This window comes from Lactuca virosa, chromosome 5, assembly GCF_052849685.1.
Source record: "Lactuca virosa cultivar CGN04683 chromosome 5, Lactuca_virosa_CGN04683_v6, whole genome shotgun sequence".
Classification (NCBI taxonomy): Eukaryota; Viridiplantae; Streptophyta; class Magnoliopsida; order Asterales; family Asteraceae; genus Lactuca; species Lactuca virosa.
This window is the reverse complement of record NC_136430.1, coordinates 97,194,655-97,216,488: the sequence shown is the minus strand read 5'-3', so window position 1 is coordinate 97,216,488 and position 21,834 is coordinate 97,194,655. Positions and strand designations below refer to the sequence as shown.

Below are 21,834 nucleotides of genomic sequence, written 5' to 3'. Positions count from 1 at the left end.
AGATGGGTAGAGTTGCTGAATGACTACGAGTGCAAAATTCGTTATCATCCGGGCAAGGCCAATGTAGTGGCCGATGCTCTAAGCAGGAAGGAGTACTCGGGCCGCCGAGTAAAATCCTTAACAATGACAATCCATTCCCACCTGACCATACAAATCAAGGAAGCTCAACTGGAAGCTTTGAAACCAGAAAAGGTGGCAGGAGAGACATTAAGGGGAATGGATAAAAACTTAGAAGTCAAGGATGATGGAGCACGTTATATCATGAACCGGATTTGGACACCGAAGTTCGGTGGACTCCGAGATGTCGTCATGAATGAAGCACACAAGACTCGATACTCAATCCATCCCGGGTCGGATAAGATGTATCTGGACCTCAAGAGATTATACTGGTGGCCGAACATGAAAGCTGAGATTGCTACCTATGTGAGCAAGTGCCTGACTTGCGCTAAGGTCAAAATCGAATACCAGAAACCATCTGGGCTATTACAACAGCCGGATATACCTGAGTGGAAGTGGGAACGAATAACCATGGACTTCATAACCAAGCTGCCTAAGACATCGGGCGGGCTTGACACAATATGGGTAATTGTAGACAGATTGACCAAATCAGCACACTTCCTACCAATGAAAGAAACCGACAAGATGGAGAAGCTGACTAGAACGTACATCAGAGAGATTGTACGACTCCATGGTGTGCCGATATCCATTATCTCCGATAGAGATAGTAGATTTACCTCACGGTTTTGGCAGTCCCTACAAAAATCATTGGGAACTAGGCTTGACATGAGTACGGCCTACCACCCACAAACCGACGGACAGAGCGAACGAACCATTCAAACATTGGAAGACATGTTAAGAGCTTGTGTGATAGACTTCGGTAAAGCATGGGATACCCATCTACCGCTTATCGAATTCTCCTACAATAACAGCTATCATACTAGCATCAAAGTCGCTCCATTCGAAGCTCTTTACGGTCGTAAATGCAGATCACCCCTGTGTTGGGCTGAGGTGGGGGATACACAGCTAGCTAGAGGGCAAGTCTCTAATAGCACCCTCACTGGCCCTGAAATCATAAGGGAAACTACAGAAAAGATCGTTCAAATTCGAGAGAGACTGAAAGCGTCTCGCGATCGGCAAAAGAGTTACGCAGACAAACGACGCAAACCCTTGGAATTCCAGGTGGGTGATAGAGTACTACTAAAAGTTTCCACTTGGAAAGGAATGATACGATTCGGCAAACGCGGGAAACTAAATCCAAGGTACATCGGGCCATTCGAAATCCTTGCTAGGATTGGGCCAGTAGCATACAAACTTCGATTACCTCAGGAACTCGATAAAGTACATCCCACATTTCACGTGTCGAACCTAAAGAAGTGTTTGTCTGATGAGACACTCGTAATACCACTCGACGAAATCAAAGTTAACGAAAATCTCGACTTCGTGGAGGAACCAGTCGAAATCATGGATCGGGAAATCAAACGAACGAAACAAAGTCGTATTCCCATCGTGAAGGTACGTTGGAACGTTAAACGAGGACCCGAATTCACCTGGGAACGCGAGGATCAGATGAAACAAAAGTATCCACATCTCTTCCCAAACTCTTGAAATCCCAGTCAAAATGAAAATTTCGGGACGAAATTCCTTCTAACGGGGGGATGATGTAACAACCGTCAAATTTCGGTCAATTCAAAGTCAACAAGTCAAACCGCTCAACTCCAATAACCCTTGTATGCTAGGGTTTACGTTATCTAATCACTATACAATTCGCTATTTTAATGAGAAATCATCATTTGGAAAGTTCATGTGTTTGATTTTCCTTAGCCTTAACAACTGCTAAACAACGAACCAAAGCGATAAAACACTATTACACAATCATCGGGATTGTGTAAGACACTAAAACACGGTTTAATGGGGTTTACGAACCTTGCGTTGTGAAGCCGGACACTCAAATTAATCACAAACGAAACCTCTCTAAATCGTTTTCACTCTATCTCTTTCTATTTGAAATCTCTCCCAAATCTCTCCCAAATCTCTCCCAAATCTCTCTCAAAAGTTACTTTAACTTTTTGTAATCATTTGGGTCATCTCGACCCTTGACCAGGTCAAAAATCGCTTGAAACGGGGTAAAAACGAGTAAAATAGCTTTAAGGATCCGAAACCGAAGCTTCTGGACCGAAGCCTCGCATCCGAAGCCTCGCATCCGAGGCCTCTGATCCGAAGCGAGGGTCCGAAGGTCCGAAGCGAGGGTCCGAAGGTCCGAAGGTCCGAAGCGAGGGTCCGAAGGTCCGAAGGTCCGAAGCGAAGGTCCGAGGGTCCGAAGTCCGAAGCGATTTACCGGTTTTTCGACTACGACTTCGTTTTAACTCCGTTTTTCATTATTTTAACGTGGGATTTTCACCCAAAACTTTATTTTATAAACTAAGGCCCCAAAATATATAAATCTCCAGGGTTTTTTATAAAATATATTAAAAGAATTGGTGATTGAACTAATTATTGAGGGAATATTTGCTTTTCCTTAATTTATGGCAAAAGCAAACCACTACCACCTCACTCTATGATTAGCCACTCTTTCCCACTACCCCTTGTCTCCTTAGTGGACCTTTACAGCCAATCTCCAGCTCTTCCCACGTTCTAAGAGCTGGAGGATTGATCCTCTCTCCTCATTCTCCATAAAACTCTTTCATTCTACACTTAGCAACCAAGAACACTCTCCAAAATTCTCTCATCTTTTCTCTTAACTTCAAGAACTTCAAGGCTTTCTCCAGGGATTTCTTTCTTCAATTAGTAAGTATCTTCATCATTCACATAATTATTAAACTCCATTCTACTCAAATCATTGATATCTTACACAAGTTTCATCTTATTCGGTGTTAGATTCTCGAATCATCAACACATCTTCTTAGTGTTCTTGAGTTGAACACTTCCTCTCTCTCACTTTCATCTACTGAAACCACATAAGGTGAGTTCATACCCGTACACTTATATGTTTTTCTTAAGTTTTAAGGGGGGAATACAAGTAAAATCATCAAGAACATAATTAAACTTTTTCTAACAGATTACATCAGAAAAGATGGACGTTAATCACGGACTGTTTTGGTCAACTTAAATATTTTAGTTTTCAAAACTGTTTCAGGTGCAAGTAGTTCAAACTCTTAGCTTTAAAATGGCTACTTGCACATCTCCATATGATTTTTTTACAATTTATGGTGATTTTTACAAAACTGCCTGTCATTTCAGAGGCAAACCCGGACCAGTCTGTGATTATGAACTTTTTCACCTCTGTTAGAGATCACTAAAAATCATGATAAAATTTACGAACAAACTAGACTCATATTCCAAACTCTCAAAATTTGCGGATTTGGATTTAGAGCTTTGATGATTTTTCTATAAATTTTCTAAGAACGGTAACAGAAACTGTTTTTAACGAAAAGTTGCTGTTAATTTCATATCACCTTGTAACATGTTGAGCAAGGTGTATATCTTTATGTGATTATATGTTACTGCAATATATGACATTTTGTCTTAATATTTAGACACACATCAGTTTACAAATGGATTTGGTCATATAAAATACAAAGAATAACAAGTGATTATAATCAAAGTACAATAGATACATTCAAACATTAAATAAACTATTTTGAATATAGTTTGCATACATTACCACGTACTACCCTTGGTTGATAAACTATAATAGGTATAGTTTATGATACATTACATAACACATACATTTAAAAAGGGTACATTTATACAAATGATATTTTCATTAAGCAAGGTACGGCCATACGGTACCAAATTTTCATAACACGTAATTCCGTTAATGACTTTGTGAGACATTTACTTCAAATTACCATTAAGTCCTGTATTGTAACCAGAGTCTCATTGAGGGAGAGCGTGATACTTGTGTATAGATCTATATTGGGTTTGACAAACCCACACCTAAACTGCATGCAACAGTTAGACCGATAGGTCTGGGGTGACAAATGTCATAACATTTCCGACGCCTGAAGAACGTCGTTTTAGGCAACCTTGGTCATAGTATGGTTATAATAAACTCACATAAAGTATTAACAAACATTGGAATTTACGGGAACTTCATTAAAATTTAACGAGTTTATGTCGATTTAAACTTGCATTGTTTTACTATAAATATGACAAATTACTTGTACATTTCGGTCTTTGGGTTTTAAGACTACATTTACACATTAAGGAAAATATTGGATTTTTCTAACACAAATACTACTTTTACAAACGAAAGGCTTTTAATAATACCAAACAAAAGCTTATGAACTCACCAACCTTTGTGTTGACACTTTTTCAAACAACTTGTATTCTCAGGAAATCATTAAACAGGTAATCAAGTGCTTTTGAGGATGGGACGCTAAGGCGTCTACTATTTCATATTTTATCAACATATTGTAATTGATTCGTAAACATGTAATTCATACAATGATGTAATTTTTTTTAATTATATATATGTTGGTTGTGTTTGCTTGAATTACTATTACAATTGCTGTTATGATACTATACATGAAGTCCTCCACCCCCGGACGTTTCCGCCATCCTTGGTTTGGGGGTGTGACAGATTGGTATCAGAGCGCAGTTTATAGTGAATTAAGTATATCAAACCACATAAGATATACAAACTATAAACACAATTGGGACTAATAGTCTCTGATTTGTGCATTTTTCAAATAAATATACTTTTAGAAAATAAATGATTTTTTTTATTAAAAGTATAAATACATGCATACATGCTCACATAGTGTCATAACTAGAAAAACATAAAATAAAAGAAGAGGAGTTGTACATTATGGGTATGCCTTGGTATATGTAAATCAAGTCTGGGAAGGATATAGCCTGATCAACTATATCTGTCCGGGAATTGACTTGCATATACCGGGGGATGGTCAGGATGGACAACAAATCTAACAAACCTAATAACATACTACAAAGGATACTTTAAGAACTCAAAACTAAACATTTACAAATACTATAGGAGTATTTTGTGTTACTATAATAAAAATATTTTATACTTTCATTTTACCTCATAACCCAATGTATTGGGTCAATAAAAAGTATAAAATCGTATGTATCGTAAACATACCGGAAAACAACGTAATAATATACTTTATGTATAAAAGATTTCTCTCCCTATAAATACACTTTTACTAAAAGTACATTGGTTTACGACTTATGCCAGAATCATGCCGCCAAGGAGAAGACCAAGACCTTCCAGCAACACAGCAACACCTCCTCCGCCGCCGCCTCCACAGTTTGATCCCGCGATGTTCCAGGCTGCAGTAACAGCAGCCGTAGCGGCCGCAATGTCGCAGATAGGGACCAACGGAGCTGGTGGTTAGGGATCAGGAGCTACACACTCTAACCACGGAGACAGTACGTGGCGTGCAAAAGAGTGTTCATACAAAGACTTCACAAATGGCAAACCCGACAACTTCAATGGAAGCGGGGGAGTCATCGCTTTGATGCAATGGTTTGAAAAGACCGAAGTAGTCTTTCAGGTGTGCTCTTGCCCCGAAGCGAGCAAAGTTAAGTTCGCAGCCTTCACCTTCACCGGCCGAGCCCTTACTTGGTGGAACTGCCGGATTAAGTCACTTACTCTCGAAGTGGCTAGCTCCATAACCTGGGCAGAACTAAAAGCGTTGATGATGAAGGAGTACTACCCGAGAGGTGAAATTCAAAAGCTGGAACAAGAACTTTGGAACCTCAGGATGACGGGCTCTGACCTTGAAACCTACACCACCCGATTCAATGAATTGGCTCTCCTCTGCCCAACAATGGTTACTCCGGAGGAGAAAAAGGTGGAGCGATACCTTTGGGGACTGTCTCTCCACGTGCAAAGTAGTGTCCTGGCTTCAAGGCCAACTACTTTTGACAGTGCAAGGGAGCTGGCACAACAACTTGTTGACCACCGAGCCGGTCATAATACTACAACCACCACCACTGATAAATCAAAAGGAGGAAACAACAAAAGGAAGTTCTGGAACGAAAAGAAGAGCCAACCAGCACAGGACCCCGCTAAGAAGCAACAAATTGTTGCTGTCCATGCTGCCACTAATACTGTCACTACTGCTACCACTCCAGCACCACCGAAGCCATATGCGGGAAAACTACCTAAGTGCAACAAGTGCAACTTTCACCACAATGGTGCTTGTAGGGAGATGCACTGTAACAACTGCGACAGGAAGGGGCACACTGCTCGTTTCTGTAAAGCACCGGCTCAACCAATCAACCAAGTCGCCAGTACGGGGGCAACCCGGATCTGCTACAACTGTGGAGACGCAGGTCACTTCAAAAGAGACTGCCCCAAAGCACAAGCCCCTAATGCTGGTGGAGTAGGAAGAGTCCTGGCAATAGGACATGGGGAAGCAGTCGAGGATCCCACGGTGGTTACCGGTACGTTTCTCCTCAATAACTCTTATGCATGCGTACTATTCGATAGTGGAGCGGAGAGGAGTTTCGTGAGCCACCAATATAAACATTTACTTGAACAAAATCCCCAATCACTAAAGGATACTTATGTAGTAGAAATGGCAAATGGGAAAGTAGAACGCAGTAGCGATATATACTCAGAATGTACTCTCACTATAGACAACCATACATTTAAAATTGACCTGATGCCAGTCACCATAAAAAGCTTCGACGTAATCATCGGGATGGATTGGTTAGTTCCTCACCGTGCCGACATTCTATGTTACGAAAGGGCCGTTCGCCTCAATCTACCAAATGACGAAACCCTTCTCATCTATGGTGACAAACCTAGTGCGAATTTACAAATCATCTCATGCATCAAAGCCCAAAAGTATCTCCGGAAGGAGTACCACGCCTTCTTAGCCCATGTAGTAGACAAGAAACAAGACGTGAAAGACATCAAAGACATCCCCGAAGTGTGTAACTTCCCAGATGTGTTCCCAGAGGATCTTCCTGGTGTACCACTCGCACGACAAGTCGATTTCAGAATTGACTTAATACCCGGAGCTACCCCCGTAGCCAGAGCTCCATACCGCCTCGCACCATCAGAAATGCAGGAGTTGTCCAGTCAGTTGACCGAGCTTTTGAGCAAAGGGTTCATCAGACCAAGCTTCTCACCTTGGGGAGCACCAGTCCTTTTTGTAAAGAAGAAGGACGGATCCTTTCGCATGTGCATCGACTATCGGGAACTAAACAAACTCACCATCAAAAACCGATATCCTCTACCCCGAATCGACGACCTTTTCGACCAACTCCAAGGAGCAAATTTCTTCTCAAAAATCGACCTAAGGTCAGGCTACCATCAGCTACGAGTTCAAGAAGAAGATATTCCCAAAACTGCATTCAGAACTCGCTATGGGCACTACGAGTTTGTGGTGATGTCCTTCGGTTTAACAAACGCACCTGCGGTATTCATGGACCTAATGAATAGAGTGTGTCGACCCTACCTAGACAAGTTTGTAATCGTATTCATCGACGATATCTTGATCTACTCGCGAAGCGAAGAAGAGCATCGCCTACATCTACGCCAAGTGCTAGAGACACTAAGAGCGGAGAAGCTTTATGCTAAGTTCTCTAAATGTGAATTCTGGATTAGAGAAGTGGATTTTCTTGGACATGTGGTAAGTGAGAAAGGCATACATGTGGATCCCTCCAAGATCAAGGCAATCGAGAATTGGTCAGCACCCAAAACGCCAACCGAAATTCGACAATTCCTTGGGCTTGCTGGCTACTACCGAAGATTTATACAAAACTTCTCCAAGATTGCGAAACCACTCACCACCTTGACGCAGAAAGGTGTGATATTCAAGTGGGAAAATAAACAAGAAACTGCTTTCCAAACGTTAAAACAAGCCCTATGCAGCGCACCGATCTTGTCTCTCCCAGAGGGAACCGAGGACTTCGTAGTGTACTGTGATGCTTCGAATCAAGGCCTCGGATGTGTGCTCATGCAGAGAGGGAAGGTTATCGTGTATGCATCAAGACAGCTTAAGACGCACGAGGTTAATTATACTACGCACGACCTGGAATTAGGAGCAGTGGTATTCGCTTTGAAGATCTGGAGACACTACCTCTACGGCACGAAATGCACTATCTTCACTGATCACAAAAGTCTTCAGCATATCCTCAATCAGAAAGAGCTCAACATGCGACAGAGGAGATGGGTAGAGTTGCTGAATGACTACGAGTGCGAAATTCGTTATCATCCGGGCAAGGCCAATGTAGTGGCCGATGCTCTAAGCAGGAAGGAGTACTCGGGCCGCCGAGTAAAATCCTTAACAATGACAATCCATTCCCACCTGACCATACAAATCAAGGAAGCTCAACTGGAAGCTTTGAAACCAGAAAAGGTGGCAGGAGAGACATTAAGGGGAATGGATAAAAACTTAGAAGTCAAGGATGATGGAGCACGTTATATCATGAACCGGATTTGGACACCGAAGTTCGGTGGACTCCGAGATGTCGTCATGAATGAAGCACACAAGACTCGATACTCCATCCATCCCGGGTCGGATAAGATGTATCTGGACCTCAAGAGATTATACTGGTGGCCGAACATGAAAGCTGAGATTGCTACCTATGTGAGCAAGTGCCTGACTTGCGCTAAGGTCAAAATCGAATACCAGAAACCATCCGGGCTATTACAACAGCCGGATATACCTGAGTGGAAGTGGGAACGAATAACCATGGACTTCATAACCAAGCTGCCTAAGACATCGGGCGGGCTTGACACAATATGGGTAATTGTAGACAGATTGACCAAATCAGCACACTTCCTACCAATGAAAGAAACCGACAAGATGGAGAAGCTGACTAGAACGTACATCAGAGAGATTGTACGACTCCATGGTGTGCCGATATCCATTATCTCCGATAGAGATAGTAGATTTACCTCACGGTTTTGGCAGTCCCTACAAAAATCATTGGGAACTAGGCTTGACATGAGTACGACCTACCACCCACAAACCGACGGACAGAGCGAACGAACCATTCAAACATTGGAAGACATGTTAAGAGCTTGTGTGATAGACTTCGGTAAAGCATGGGATACCCATCTACCGCTTATCGAATTCTCCTACAATAACAGCTATCATACTAGCATCAAAGTCGATCCATTCGAAGCTCTTTACGGTCGCAAATGCAGATCACCCCTGTGTTGGGCTGAGGTGGGGGATACACAGCTAGCTAGAGGGCAAGTCTCTAATAGCACTCTCACTGGCCCTGAAATCATAAGGGAAACTACAGAAAAGATCGTTCAAATTCGAGAGAGACTGAAAGCGTCTCGCGATCGGCAAAAGAGTTACGCAGACAAACGACGCAAACCCTTGGAATTCCAAGTGGGTGATAGAGTACTACTAAAAGTTTCCCCTTGGAAAGGAATGATACGATTCGGCAAACGCGGGAAACTAAATCCAAGGTACATCGGGCCATTCGAAATCCTTGCTAGGATTGGGCCAGTAGCATACAAACTTCGATTACCTCAGGAACTCGACAAAGTACATCCCACATTTCACGTGTCGAACCTAAAGAAGTGTTTGTCTGATGAGACACTCGTAATACCACTCGACGAAATCAAAGTTAACGAAAATCTCCACTTCGTGGAGGAACCAGTCGAAATCATGGATCGGGAAATCAAACGAACGAAACAAAGTCGTATTCCCATCGTGAAGGTACGTTGGAACGCTAAACGAGGACCCGAATTCACCTGGGAACGCGAGGATCAGATGAAACAAAAGTATCCACATCTCTTCCCAAACTCTTGAAATCCCAGTCAAAATGAAAATTTCGGGACGAAATTCCTTCTAACGGGGGGATGATGTGACAACCGTCAAATTTCGGTCAATTCAAAGTCAACAAGTCAAACCGCTCAGCTCCAATAACCCTTGTATGCTAGGGTTTACGTTATGTAATCACTATACAATTCGCTATTTTAATGAGAAATCATCATTTGGAAAGTTCATGTGTTTGATTTTCCTTAGCCTTAACAAGTGCTAAACAACGAACCAAAGCGATAAAACACTATTACACAATCATCGGGATTGTGTAAGACACTAAAACACGGTTTAATGGGGTTTACGAACCTTGCGTTGTGAAGCCGGACACTCAAATTAATCACAAACGAAACCTCTCTAAATCGTTTTCACTCTATCTCTTTCTATTTGAAATCTCTCCCAAATCTCTCCCAAATCTCTCTCAAAAGTTACTTTAACTTTTTGTAATCATTTGGGTCATCTCGACCCTTGACCGGGTCAAAAATCGCTTGAAACGGGGTAAAAACGAGTAAAATAGCTTTAAGGATCCGAAACCGAAGCTTCTGGACCGAAGCCTCGCATCCGAAGCCTCGCATCCGAGGCCTCTGATCCGAAGCGAGGGTCCAAAGGTCCGAAGCGAGGGTCCGAAGGTCCGAAGGTCCGAAGGTCCGAAGCGAGGGTCCGAAGGTCCGAAGGTCCGAAGCGAAGGTCCGAGGGTCCGAAGTCCGAAGCGATTTACCGGTTTTTCGACTACGACTTCGTTTTAACTCCGTTTTTCATTATTTTAACGTGGGATTTTCACCCAAAACTTTATTTTATAAACTAAGGCCCCAAAATATATAAATCTCCAGGGTTTTTTATAAAATATATTAAAAGAATTGGTGATTGAACTAATTATTGAGGGAATATTTGCTTTTCCTTAATTTATGGCAAAAGCAAACCACTACCACCTCACTCTATGATTAGCCACTCTTTCCCACTACCCCTTGTCTCCTTAGTGGACCTTTACAGCCAATCTCCAGCTCTTCCCACGTTCTAAGAGCTGGAGGATTGATCCTCTCTCCTCATTCTCCATAAAACTCTTTCATTCTACACTTAGCAACCAAGAACACTCTCCAAAATTCTCTCATCTTTTCTCTTAACTTCAAGAACTTCAAGGCTTTCTCCAGGGATTTCTTTCTTCAATTAGTAAGTATCTTCATCATTCACATAATTATTAAACTCCATTCTACTCAAATCATTGATATCTTACACAAGTTCCATCTTATTCGGTGTTAGATTCTCGAATCATCAAGACATCTTCTTAGTGTTCTTGAGTTAAACACTTCCTCTCTCTCACTTTCATCTACTGAAACCACATAAGGTGAGTTCATACCCGTACACTTACATGTTTTTCTTAAGTTTTAAGGGGGGAATACAAGTAAAATCATCAAGAACACAATTAAACTTTTTCTAACAGATTACATCAGAAAAGATGGACGTTAATCACGGACTGTTTTGGTCAACTTAAATATTTTAGTTTTCAAAACTGTTTCAGGTGCAAGTAGTTCAAACTCTTAGCTTTAAAATGGCTACTTGCACATCTCCATATGATTTTTTTACAATTTATGGTGATTTTTACAAAACTGCTTGTCATTTCAGAGGCAAACCCGGACCAGTCTGTGATTATGAACATTTTCACCTCTGTTAGAGATCACTAAAAATCATGATAAAATTTACGAACAAACTAGACTCATATTCCAAACTCTCAAAATTTGCGGATTTGGATTTAGAGCTTTGATGATTTTTCTATAAAGTTTCTAAGAACGGTAACAGAAACTGTTTTTAACGAAAAGTTGCTGTTAATTTCATATCACCTTGTAACATGTTGAGCAAGGTGTATATCTTTATGTGATTATATGTTACTGCAATATATGACATTTTGTCTTAATATTTAGACACACATCAGTTTACAAATGGATTTGGTCATATAAAATACAAAGAATAACAAGTGATTATAATCAAAGTACAATAGATACATTCAAACATTAAATAAACTATTTTGAATATAGTTTGCATACATTACCACGTACTACCCTTGGTTGATAAACTATAATAGGTATAGTTTATGATACATTACATAACACATACATTTAAAAAGGGTACATTTATACAAAGGATATTTTCATTAAGCAAGGTACGGCCATACGGTACCAAATTTTCATAACACGTAATTCCGTTAATGACTTTGTGAGACATTTACTTCAAATTACCATTAAGTCCTGTATTGTAACCAGAGTCTCATTGAGGGAGAGCGTGATACTTGTGTATAGATCTATATTGGGTTTGACAAACCCACACCTAAACTGCATGCAACAGTTAGACCGATAGGTCTGGGGTGACAAATGTCATAACATTTCCGACGCCTGAAGAACGTCGTTTTAGGCAACCTTGGTCATAGTATGGTTATAATAAACTCACATAAAGTATTAACAGACATTGGAATTTACGGGAACTTCATTAAAATTTAACGAGTTTATGTCGATTTAAACTTGCATTGTTTTACTATAAATATGACAAATTACTTGTACATTTCGGTCTTTGGGTTTTAAGACTACATTTACACATTAAGGAAAATATTGGATTTTTCTAACACAAATACTACTTTTACAAACGAAAGGCTTTTAATAATACCAAACAAAAGCTTATGAACTCACCAACCTTTGTGTTGACACTTTTTCAAACAACTTGTATTCTCAGGAAATCATTAAACAGGTAATCAAGTGCTTTTGAGGATGGGACGCTAAGGCGTCTACTATTTCATATTTTATCAACATATTGTAATTGATTCGTAAACATGTAATTCATACAATGATGTAAATTTTTTTAATTATATATATGTTGGTTGTGTTTGCTTGAATTACTATTACAATTGCTGTTATGATACTATACATGAAGTCCTCCACCCTCGGACGTTTCCGCCATCCTTGGTTTGGGGGTGTGACAAACTATACCGATTATAGTTTGCATGTATAGTGAATAGCGTGTCTGGAAAACTATGCAAATTTTAGTGAAAACGTCCCTTATACTCAGCATAGTACAAAAGGGATTTAAAGTATGAGATTTGCATAAGTTTTTGAAAACATTTATGTTTAGCTTGTATTCCCCCCCTGAAAACATTGAAAATATGGAAAATGTAGGGGTATGAACTCACAGTTGTTGCGTGAAATCGTTGACTGAAATGAAGATCCTCGAGTTGTTGCACGTGACAATTAACGGAATCCTATTATCAAATAAATACATATATGTATCTAAGTTAGCGATTTCATTAGATAACGTGTTAGAGGAACACTTGAATTTGGTTGAGGAATGTTACCGGGACTTGATCGAATCGATGAAAGTGAGTTTTCAGTCAAAAGCACCACTTAAAAGGTGTTTACGGCCGTGAACAAGAGTTTACGGTCGACATGTAGTTTACGGTTTCTGAAGGCTCGGTGAGTTTACGGCTGTAAACTCAAGAACAGAGTTTACGGTCTTTAAAGGCTTGGACCGTAAACTCAAGAATAGGGTTTACGGTCTTTGAAGATGGACTGTAAACTCAAGAGCAATGGTGCTGATTGCTGATTTCGAAGAGATAAGTGCTCTGAGACGTTCCAAAGTGACTCCAAACGTGGTTTCTCGATGTTTCCCGAAGTTTGAGGGTGCTTTTAGGTGTTTACGGTTAAGGTTCTTAGAGAGAGGAGGAGAGAGTTTTTGGCCAGAAATGTTATAATGAAGGTGGAGGTATCGTATTTATAGGGGTGAGGTGGTCGGTGGTGGGGGTCCACTCTTTACCGATTGTCACAACTGTTGACTGATTGACTTTGACCAGGGTTGACTAAGTTTGACTTTAAGGGTATTTTGATAATTTGGGTTTTGAAAGGATTGGTCCTATGATGATTGTAGGTGTTTGAGTTGGAGCTGTGATTCGGGAGCTTGATTCTTTCAGTTAAGTTCGACATTGAGAGGTGAGTTCTTCTCACTATATCAACAGGGTCTAAGGCACCAAAGCTGGCCTTTTGGATTGTTATCTTATTTTATTATCGTTATGATCTGTTAGATCGGTATCCTGGTAGATAGGATGTTTCTATGTGGTTATGATCTGTTAGATCAGTATTCTGGTAGATAGGATGTTGCTATGCTTAGTGATCTGTAGATCGGTTTGACTGTCTGTAGACTGTTATGTGATTATCTGATATATGTGCATATGATTGATTGATGGCTGAGGCTTCACTGCTTTGTGTGTAAGCCAACAGACCGGGGCATTCCAACCTGATGGTTGAGGGTCGGGGTATTCTAACCCGATGGTTGATTGGACCCATAGTATGTTGGCATTCCAACCCGATGGTTGAAAGTCGGAGTATTCCAACCCGATTGTTGATTGGACCCATAATATGTTGGCATTCCAACCCGATGGTTGAGGGTCGGGGTATTCCAACCCGATCGTTGATTGGATCCATAGTATGTTGGCGTTCCAACCCGATGGTTGAGGCCCGGGGTATTCCATCCCGATGGATGATTGGACCCATAGTATATTGGCATTCCAACCCGATGGTTGAGGGCTTGGGGTATTCCATCCCGATGGATGATTGGACCCGTAGTATGTTGTTTGTGATATGGGTTATTTGTTGTGTGTTGGTATTTTGGGGGAACTCACTAAGCTTTGTGCTTACGGTTTCAGTTTATTGTTTCAGGTGCTCCAGATGTTTTGGCAAGGCGAAAGCGTGACCGTACACATCCTCGTGTTTTTGGAACTTATGGTTTCTAGGATACTCTGATAACGTAAATGTTTTGAAAACTATGTGTAAATGATTCCAGTTTTAAATAAATATTTTGGGAACAACGGTTTTGTAAACACCTCTTTAATAAATTGGTTGCTTTGAAAAGTTTAAATTTGGCATGAATTTTATGGATGTTACATTTTCCCATTTTACCATTTGGTTCTACCACACAAATTAGGGGCTTAGATATTATAAACAATATTATCATTCCTCAATAAGGTTTAAATTTTACTTCCTCAAAGTCCAAAGCCCTTTTCTTGATAGAATTATAGCCTACAAACCCTGAATTAAGAAACATTTGAACAGGGTGTTACAATCGCTTTTAATGTCTCAAATCATACATAGAGAATCATATTCACATTATGAAATATAAATCGAACCAAATAATCGATAGAGAATCATATTCACATTATGAAATATAAATCGAACCAAATAATCGATAGTATCAGACACTTCATTCCAAAAAATCAAACCTACATAATCAATAATATCGGACACCTTGGTCCATAAAATCGATAGTATTGAAACATTCGTCCACAAAATTAATAGTATCATACAATTCAACTCAAAAAATGAAACCTTGAAATTGAAAATCAAAACGAAAAAAGCAATATTATCAAACATTTCAATCCGTAGAATCCATCCTAGAAATAAAAAATTAAACCTAGAAAACTGATAGTATCAAACCCAAAAAATGATAGTATCAAACACTTCCAAAAATCAAATTAAACCTTATTAATTTCTTGCCACTCTAACTTGATCTTGAATGAGCCAGCGGCCAGTGCTTGCCTAAACTTTTGTGCAATATGGCAGAGATTCTTGCAGGTCATTCTATCTAAATCATAGATGTAGATTCAACAGATCAAGCTTCCATAACTTTATCAAGAACGAAAATCAATCTTAGTCACTTGTTAATCAAACAATATTAGTTTCGTTAGATGGACTGGGAAAGTGGCGGTTTAGTTTCTTCGGTATGGTTTTCTCGCTAATGGGTTAAGGAGTTAGGTTATGTCATTGCAGGTGGAAGAATGTCCTCTTTTGCTATATATATATATATATATATATATATATATATATATATATATATATATATATATATATATATATATATATATAGAGAGAGAGAGAGAGAGGCATGTATAAGACCATCTCAAATCCATATTTAATTTTTTCCTAAGACTAAAATAAATGGGGTCAATAGTGTTTCATCTCCAACCATACTCTATTTTTATCTCATTTTAACCCCAAAAAGTGCATTCATAGTATATTTATTTTTGCAACTTACATACATTGTTAAACACGCCATTCTATTAGTTAGCTTTTAACAAATATATATTTTATCTTTTTTTTTCATTACAATAATATATGTTATGTATCTGTAAGATGTATTTCAATTATAAAATTTTACAAAATATATTACCGTGTTTCAAAATTTTAATATGTATTTGATTTTTATATGAAGAATAAATTTTACATATATGATTAACTAATATAACTTATAATATAATAATATATTACCAATATTAAATATTATATGTTAAATTACAACTAATAAATAAAAATAAACTTGAAATATATAAAATAAAAAAAAACTAAAATCGTAAACGAAACTTCAATCACATTTTTAAATAAATGAATAATATTATTTCATATATTGATGTAATATATTCATTTCTAAAAGAAGAAATAGGATATGGGTCGGAGATGAGATGTGGTGATGAGACTATAGGGAGCGGCCATGCTAAGGCTCTCGCCAAGGCCTTGTTGGTTTCATTATACACCACCCCTAGCCTCTTGCTAGAGTGCATGGCAATGAAGACACGTTGCCGACACATCAAGAAGAAAGAGAAGAGATAGATAAAGGAATGAGAGTGTCATTAATTGTGATCGGTTGCTTTTCTTTTAGTTGTGGGAGATACTAGGCCATCAATTTGTACCCAAAAAAAAAAAAACATTTACATGTATTTGTGGAAAATATTATTATTATTTGTTTTGTTTACATTAACTTGATGAAAACGTGGCTCCAATAAAATAGTTTGTTTAAATAAATATTAAATAAATAGTCATATATGACCTACTATGAAATAAAATGTTTTAAGTCATTAATAGATGTTTGTTTCGATTGTATATTAAATTATATCATAATGTTTTGAAAAATAATTTATTTAATATAAAATATTTGTGTTTTAATAAAATATAGTTTATTTAAATTTGAAAAAAAAAAACAAATCAAAGAGTATTACCACTTTTTATGAAATGCTTAGAAAAAAAAATACTAGCCCGGTGAAATAAAAAAAATGATGTGGCGAATGTTACTACTCTTAGTAACCATGCTTTTGATTTATTTATTTTATTATTATTATTCTCAGTTAAAATTAGCTTAAAAATATATAATAACTTTAAGAAGGATATAAAATATTTTGAAGTGAAGTGAACAAACGCAATAAATATTGAAACTATGGAAACCAATTATGTAACGAAAGAATTTTGGAAAGCACATGACATATATCCATATATATGCAAATGAATATATGATATACCGATGCTATATAAAATAGGTGCCTAGCTAAGCTAGATTTTGTGAAAACCATCTCCTGTCGTCAGTCGTATAACCCATTCGAGATCAGCTCAGCTACAATACTAATCATGGAGACATGTGGGGAGATTAGCAATGCGAGTTCATTGAAGCCCCATGTGGGTTTCCTCGCAAGCCCAGGAATGGGTCACATCACCCCCCTCTTCGAGCTCGCCCTTCGTCTTCTCACTCAACATAACTTTCAGGTCACTTTTCTGGTTATAACCACCGACTCCACGGTTGCTCAATACAACTACCTCCACGCCACCCCACATCCCGACCTCCATATCGTCGATCTCCCCCCTGCAGACATGTCCGGCCTCTTCTTCGATGATATGACAGCCGTCACCCGCCTCTGCGTCATAGTCCAGGAGTCCATCCGCTCGCTTCGCTCAGTGTTGTTGTGTGGATTAAACAACCGACCGAAGCTTCAAGCTTTTATCATCGACATTTTCTGCACCGGCGTTTTTGATGCATGTAAAGACCTATCCATTCCGGTTTACTCGTTTTTTACGGCATCAGCAGCCCTTTTGGCGTTCTCCTTGTATCTTCCGACGCTTGACAGGGAAGTTGAAGGCGAGTTCGTAGATCTACCGGAACCCATCAAGATACCGGGTTGTAACCAAATCCAAACCCACGACTTACTGGATCAAGTCCGGAACAGAAAGATCGACGAGTACAAATGGTACTTGATGCATGTCAGCAGGCTATCCATGGCTACAGGGATATTTGTGAATACTTGGCACGATCTTGAACCGGTATGGCTCAAAACTCTAGAAATCGAACCCTTCTTCGCTGACATTCCCACACCGCCGGTTTATCCCATTGGACCGCTCACTAAACGGATTGAATCGGCTTCTGATGGAAACGCCGACACGAAAGAAGTTATGGCATGGCTTGACAGACAACCAAAAGACTCGGTTCTGTTCGTTGCACTAGGAAGTGGTGGGACACTTACAAATCTGCAGCTAACCGAGTTGGCTTTAGGTTTAGAACTGAGTCAGCAACGTTTCATCCTGGTGGTGCGAACTCCGAGTGACTCTGCTTTTGCTGCTTTTTTTACTGCCGGGGTTGACTCAGACGATCCTAGAGTGTACTTGCCAGATGGATTTGTTGAGAGGACAAAGGAAGTAGGGCTGGTCGTGAGCTCATGGGCACCGCAGGTGGCGGTGCTGAACCACCAATCTACCGGAGCATATTTGTCTCATTGTGGGTGGAACTCTACCTTGGAGAGCATTAAACATGGTGTTCCGATGATCGGGTGGCCGCTATATGCGGAGCAGAGGATGAATGCGACGATGTTGAGCGATGAGATAGGGGTGGCAGTGAAGATGCCGGTGGTCGGGGAAAGAGGAGAGACGGTGGTGGTGGGGAGAAAGGAGATAGAGCAGGTGGTGAGGGTGGTTATGGAAGGTGAGGAGGGTACGAAGATTAGGAGAAGGATTAAAGAACTAGAAGCAAGTGCTAGAGAGACACTGAGTTGTGGCGGGTCATCTTATGAAACACTCGCCGGAGTTGCCGAGTCATGGAAACGGCAGGGCTGTGCGATGACCACAAGAACTTGCATGGAACCTGACTAGTTGGATGTTGATCCAGGCTATTAATAAATGTGAGCACCATTTATTACTTTGTAAGTTTATATTAAATGATTATTCTGTTACCTAAAATGATTATTTTGTTTTTTTTTTTTTTTTAAACTCTGTTACCTATTCACTATTCACTGTTAGGATAATGACACTTATCGAATCACACAATGCTTTGAATATTCAAATTTTTGTATTTGTTTTCACCAAAAAAAAAAAAAAAAATTATTATTTTGGATTTTAGATTAGTTTTGGTTTATAAAATAATAAATAATTCAAAAAAACTTAATAACAACTTATTATTTATTTTTAATATGTATCGTTAACTATTTATAAATGGGAGAATTTCGTATATGCCTTAATAAACGTAAAAATATCATATTTGTCCAACCTATTTTTTAAATATCATATTTATCCATATTAAGTTTGTCAAAATATCAAATTTGTCCAAAATCTTTTTCTTTAACATTTTTTCATCATTTCTTGTATTTTAAAATCATTAAAATTGAAAAAGAAATTTGAATGGACTATATTGCCCTTGCTTCTAAATCACAGGAGCTCTTTATGCAATATACGTACAGGATCGTCTTCGCCATTCGAACCTGAAATTCAAGTGTTAACCTCTCGTCGTCTTACCTCTTGCCCCACTCCGTCTTCCTTCTTGTAGACGTATATAAGAATCAAGCAATTCTAGGTAATTACGGTGTTAACATCTCAAAATTTTAGGGCTTTCTTTGTGAATTTATATATGGTTGTATGAGCTTTTGATCTGTTTCAATATGTGAATGCAATCAATCTATATCTGCTCTTTTGATCAGTTTTGTTCTTAATATCTTAGATGAGTTGTTGATTGCATCACTTCCCTTGGGTTTTAGCTTACATGAGTTGTTGATAGCATCATACTATCATAAATACTTTGCAATGAGTTATTCTTAAACGAAAGACTTGGATGATCATGTTTTTTTCTCCATAATATTGCATCAAGCAATTAGTATTATTTAAGAATTGATATTCTATCTTGGAGGATCCCAAAAAGGAAAAAGAAAAGAAAAGAGAACCAACCGATTGATCTTCTAAAGTTTTGAAAAGAAAATAGTTGCAACATATCATGCTTTTATATGAAAGAAAGTTAGATAGATTCAAACAGAGGTTAATAATCTGAGCGGTGGTTGTGTTCTTGATCAATCTTAATTAGAGACAAGGAGAAAATGAAACTGTAAAAAAATAGATTTTGGAATTCCTAGTGGTTTGGTTTTATTTGGTGAGTTAGACTTGTATAATGAAGCATGAGATTTCTTTTTGACTTTACTGTTGTGAAATGAAACAAATATAGTGGAAAGGTAATCAGTTTTTCTCCTGATCAGCATGCCATCTAAATCACATTTTTTGAACTACTGGTTAAATCAACAAAAGAATCAATCACTTTATAAAAGCTTTTAAATCCTGATTTGCATGCCATCAGTTTTTGTTTAAAGATTTTTAAAGTCATGCTTATTAACATGTTTTTAAGTAAGTTATTACATGTTTTTACAGAAAATGCGTAGAAAAACGTCTGCACTTTACGTGGTGATTTTGTATAATATTTTACAATGTGAAATGATTCATAAACTTTAAGAAAATTTCATCAAATAAAGTAGCTTGAACTTATATTACTGAACATTTTTTATTGATTCTAGTTGCATTGGTCTTTAGACTTCAAGGTTCCATATTATTATGCCTTACCATTATCTTAGATTATTGACGTGTTGGGGATACATATGTAATCCGGAGAATATTGCATTAATATGATGTTAGTTTGATACTTGATATACCTGTGTTTTACGTCGTACTCTTACAAATGGTCTTAATTAGAGTTATAATCGTTCTTACAACACCCCACATGAATAAGATTGTATCTTCTAGTTTATGAAGATATGCAAGTGTTTTTTGTATGATGTACAAGTGGGTAATGCATCAGTGGTTTGGGATAGTGAGACTTCATCAATGAGACTGTCGGTCAACTTATGTCGACTAAAAGAATTAGGATGATAGCCATATTTTGAAAAGAGACAATTACAATTAAACATAGTTTTTGGTATTTTGGATAAATATGATATTTTGAAATTTTATGAAGGTTATAAATGATATTTAAAATTATATTTATAAGAGGGGTATTATAGTCAATTGATAAAAAAAGAATAAAAAATATTAAAAATATTAAAAAAAAAAAATTTGGGCAAATTTGATATTTTGAAAGGTTAATAAGGATAAATATGATATTTAGAAATTAGGTCGGGCAAATATGATATTTTTGTTGGATTAGTGTCTAAGTACATAACTATTTTGGTATGTACTTCACCCGATTATGAGCATGGTCCTTTTGGGTTGCCTTCACCATAGCAATATGTAGGATGAATTAAGGAGAGAAAGGTTTAATTATGATTTATTAATATATTATAAGAATAATATATTAAAGGAGAAATCATATATTTTAATTAATATTAGTCAAGAATTAATTAAGAATTAATTTTGTGGCTAAAAGAGATTAATTAAATTAAGGGGACTGATATTGTAATTATAAGATAGTTACAACGTTGGGCTTAGGATCCATTAGATGGCAATGGACGAATTCTATATGGAGGACCATAAAGAAATCGTCCAAGGGCTTTCTGGAATGGTCCATTGGACTGCTTAGGGCTTAAGCAGTCAGATTAGGGTTTCCTAGTTGCAAACCCTAATAGCCTACATGTATATATAGGACCCCTATGCCCCAAAAACGTGAACAAGTGTTCCTCTAGGGTTTCCAGCCGTTTTTGGTGCATCCTCTCTCCTCCCTCTTCATCCAAGTTGCTTAGTGGTGTTTGTGACTCCATTAGAGGTGCAGCATTTGAGGCACTAAGCTTTCTGAAGCCAATCAAAGCAAGGATTGATTGTTATTGCTATATAACAATCAAAGGTAATTACTAAACCCTTATTTCAGTTCTTATTTGATAGATCTAGGGTTTGTAAGTCTTGGATTCATTGCATGTACAATAGAGAAACCTAGATCCAAGCATTAGGGTTTGTATGAGCACATAGGATTGTTCTTATGCATAAAACTCATCAGTGGTATCAGAGCCTTGATTGGTTTTTGTTGTATGTGATGCAATTGTCGTTTT

General features: G+C 38.3%; 1 protein-coding gene across 4 annotated transcripts; it reads left to right on the top strand.

Moving 5' to 3' along the window:
- Positions 1-17,021: 17,021 nt before the first annotated feature.
- Positions 17,022-19,514, top strand: LOC145114971 (hydroquinone glucosyltransferase-like). Of its 4 annotated transcripts, none has more exons than XR_013711360.1 (2): positions 17,022-18,744; positions 19,279-19,514. XR_013711360.1 is itself a non-coding variant. In XM_079051099.1 (2 exons), exon 1 carries the CDS (start codon positions 17,186-17,188, stop codon positions 18,692-18,694), a length of 1,509 nt encoding a protein of 502 aa, XP_078907225.1. In that variant the 5' UTR covers positions 17,022-17,185; the 3' UTR covers positions 18,695-18,723; positions 19,279-19,514. The 4 variants fall into 4 exon arrangements, 2 of the variants coding, with proteins under 2 accessions (XP_078907225.1, XP_078907224.1); XR_013711359.1 differs by having other exon boundaries at positions 19,253-19,514; XM_079051099.1 differs by having other exon boundaries at positions 17,022-18,723.
- Positions 19,515-21,834: the final 2,320 nt, after the last annotated feature.

Bases quoted from the DNA above. Each gene is read 5' to 3' on its own strand.
- LOC145114971 (XM_079051099.1), top strand. From the start codon at position 17,186: ATGGAGACATGTGGGGAGATTAGCAATGCGAGTTCATTGAAGCCCCAT.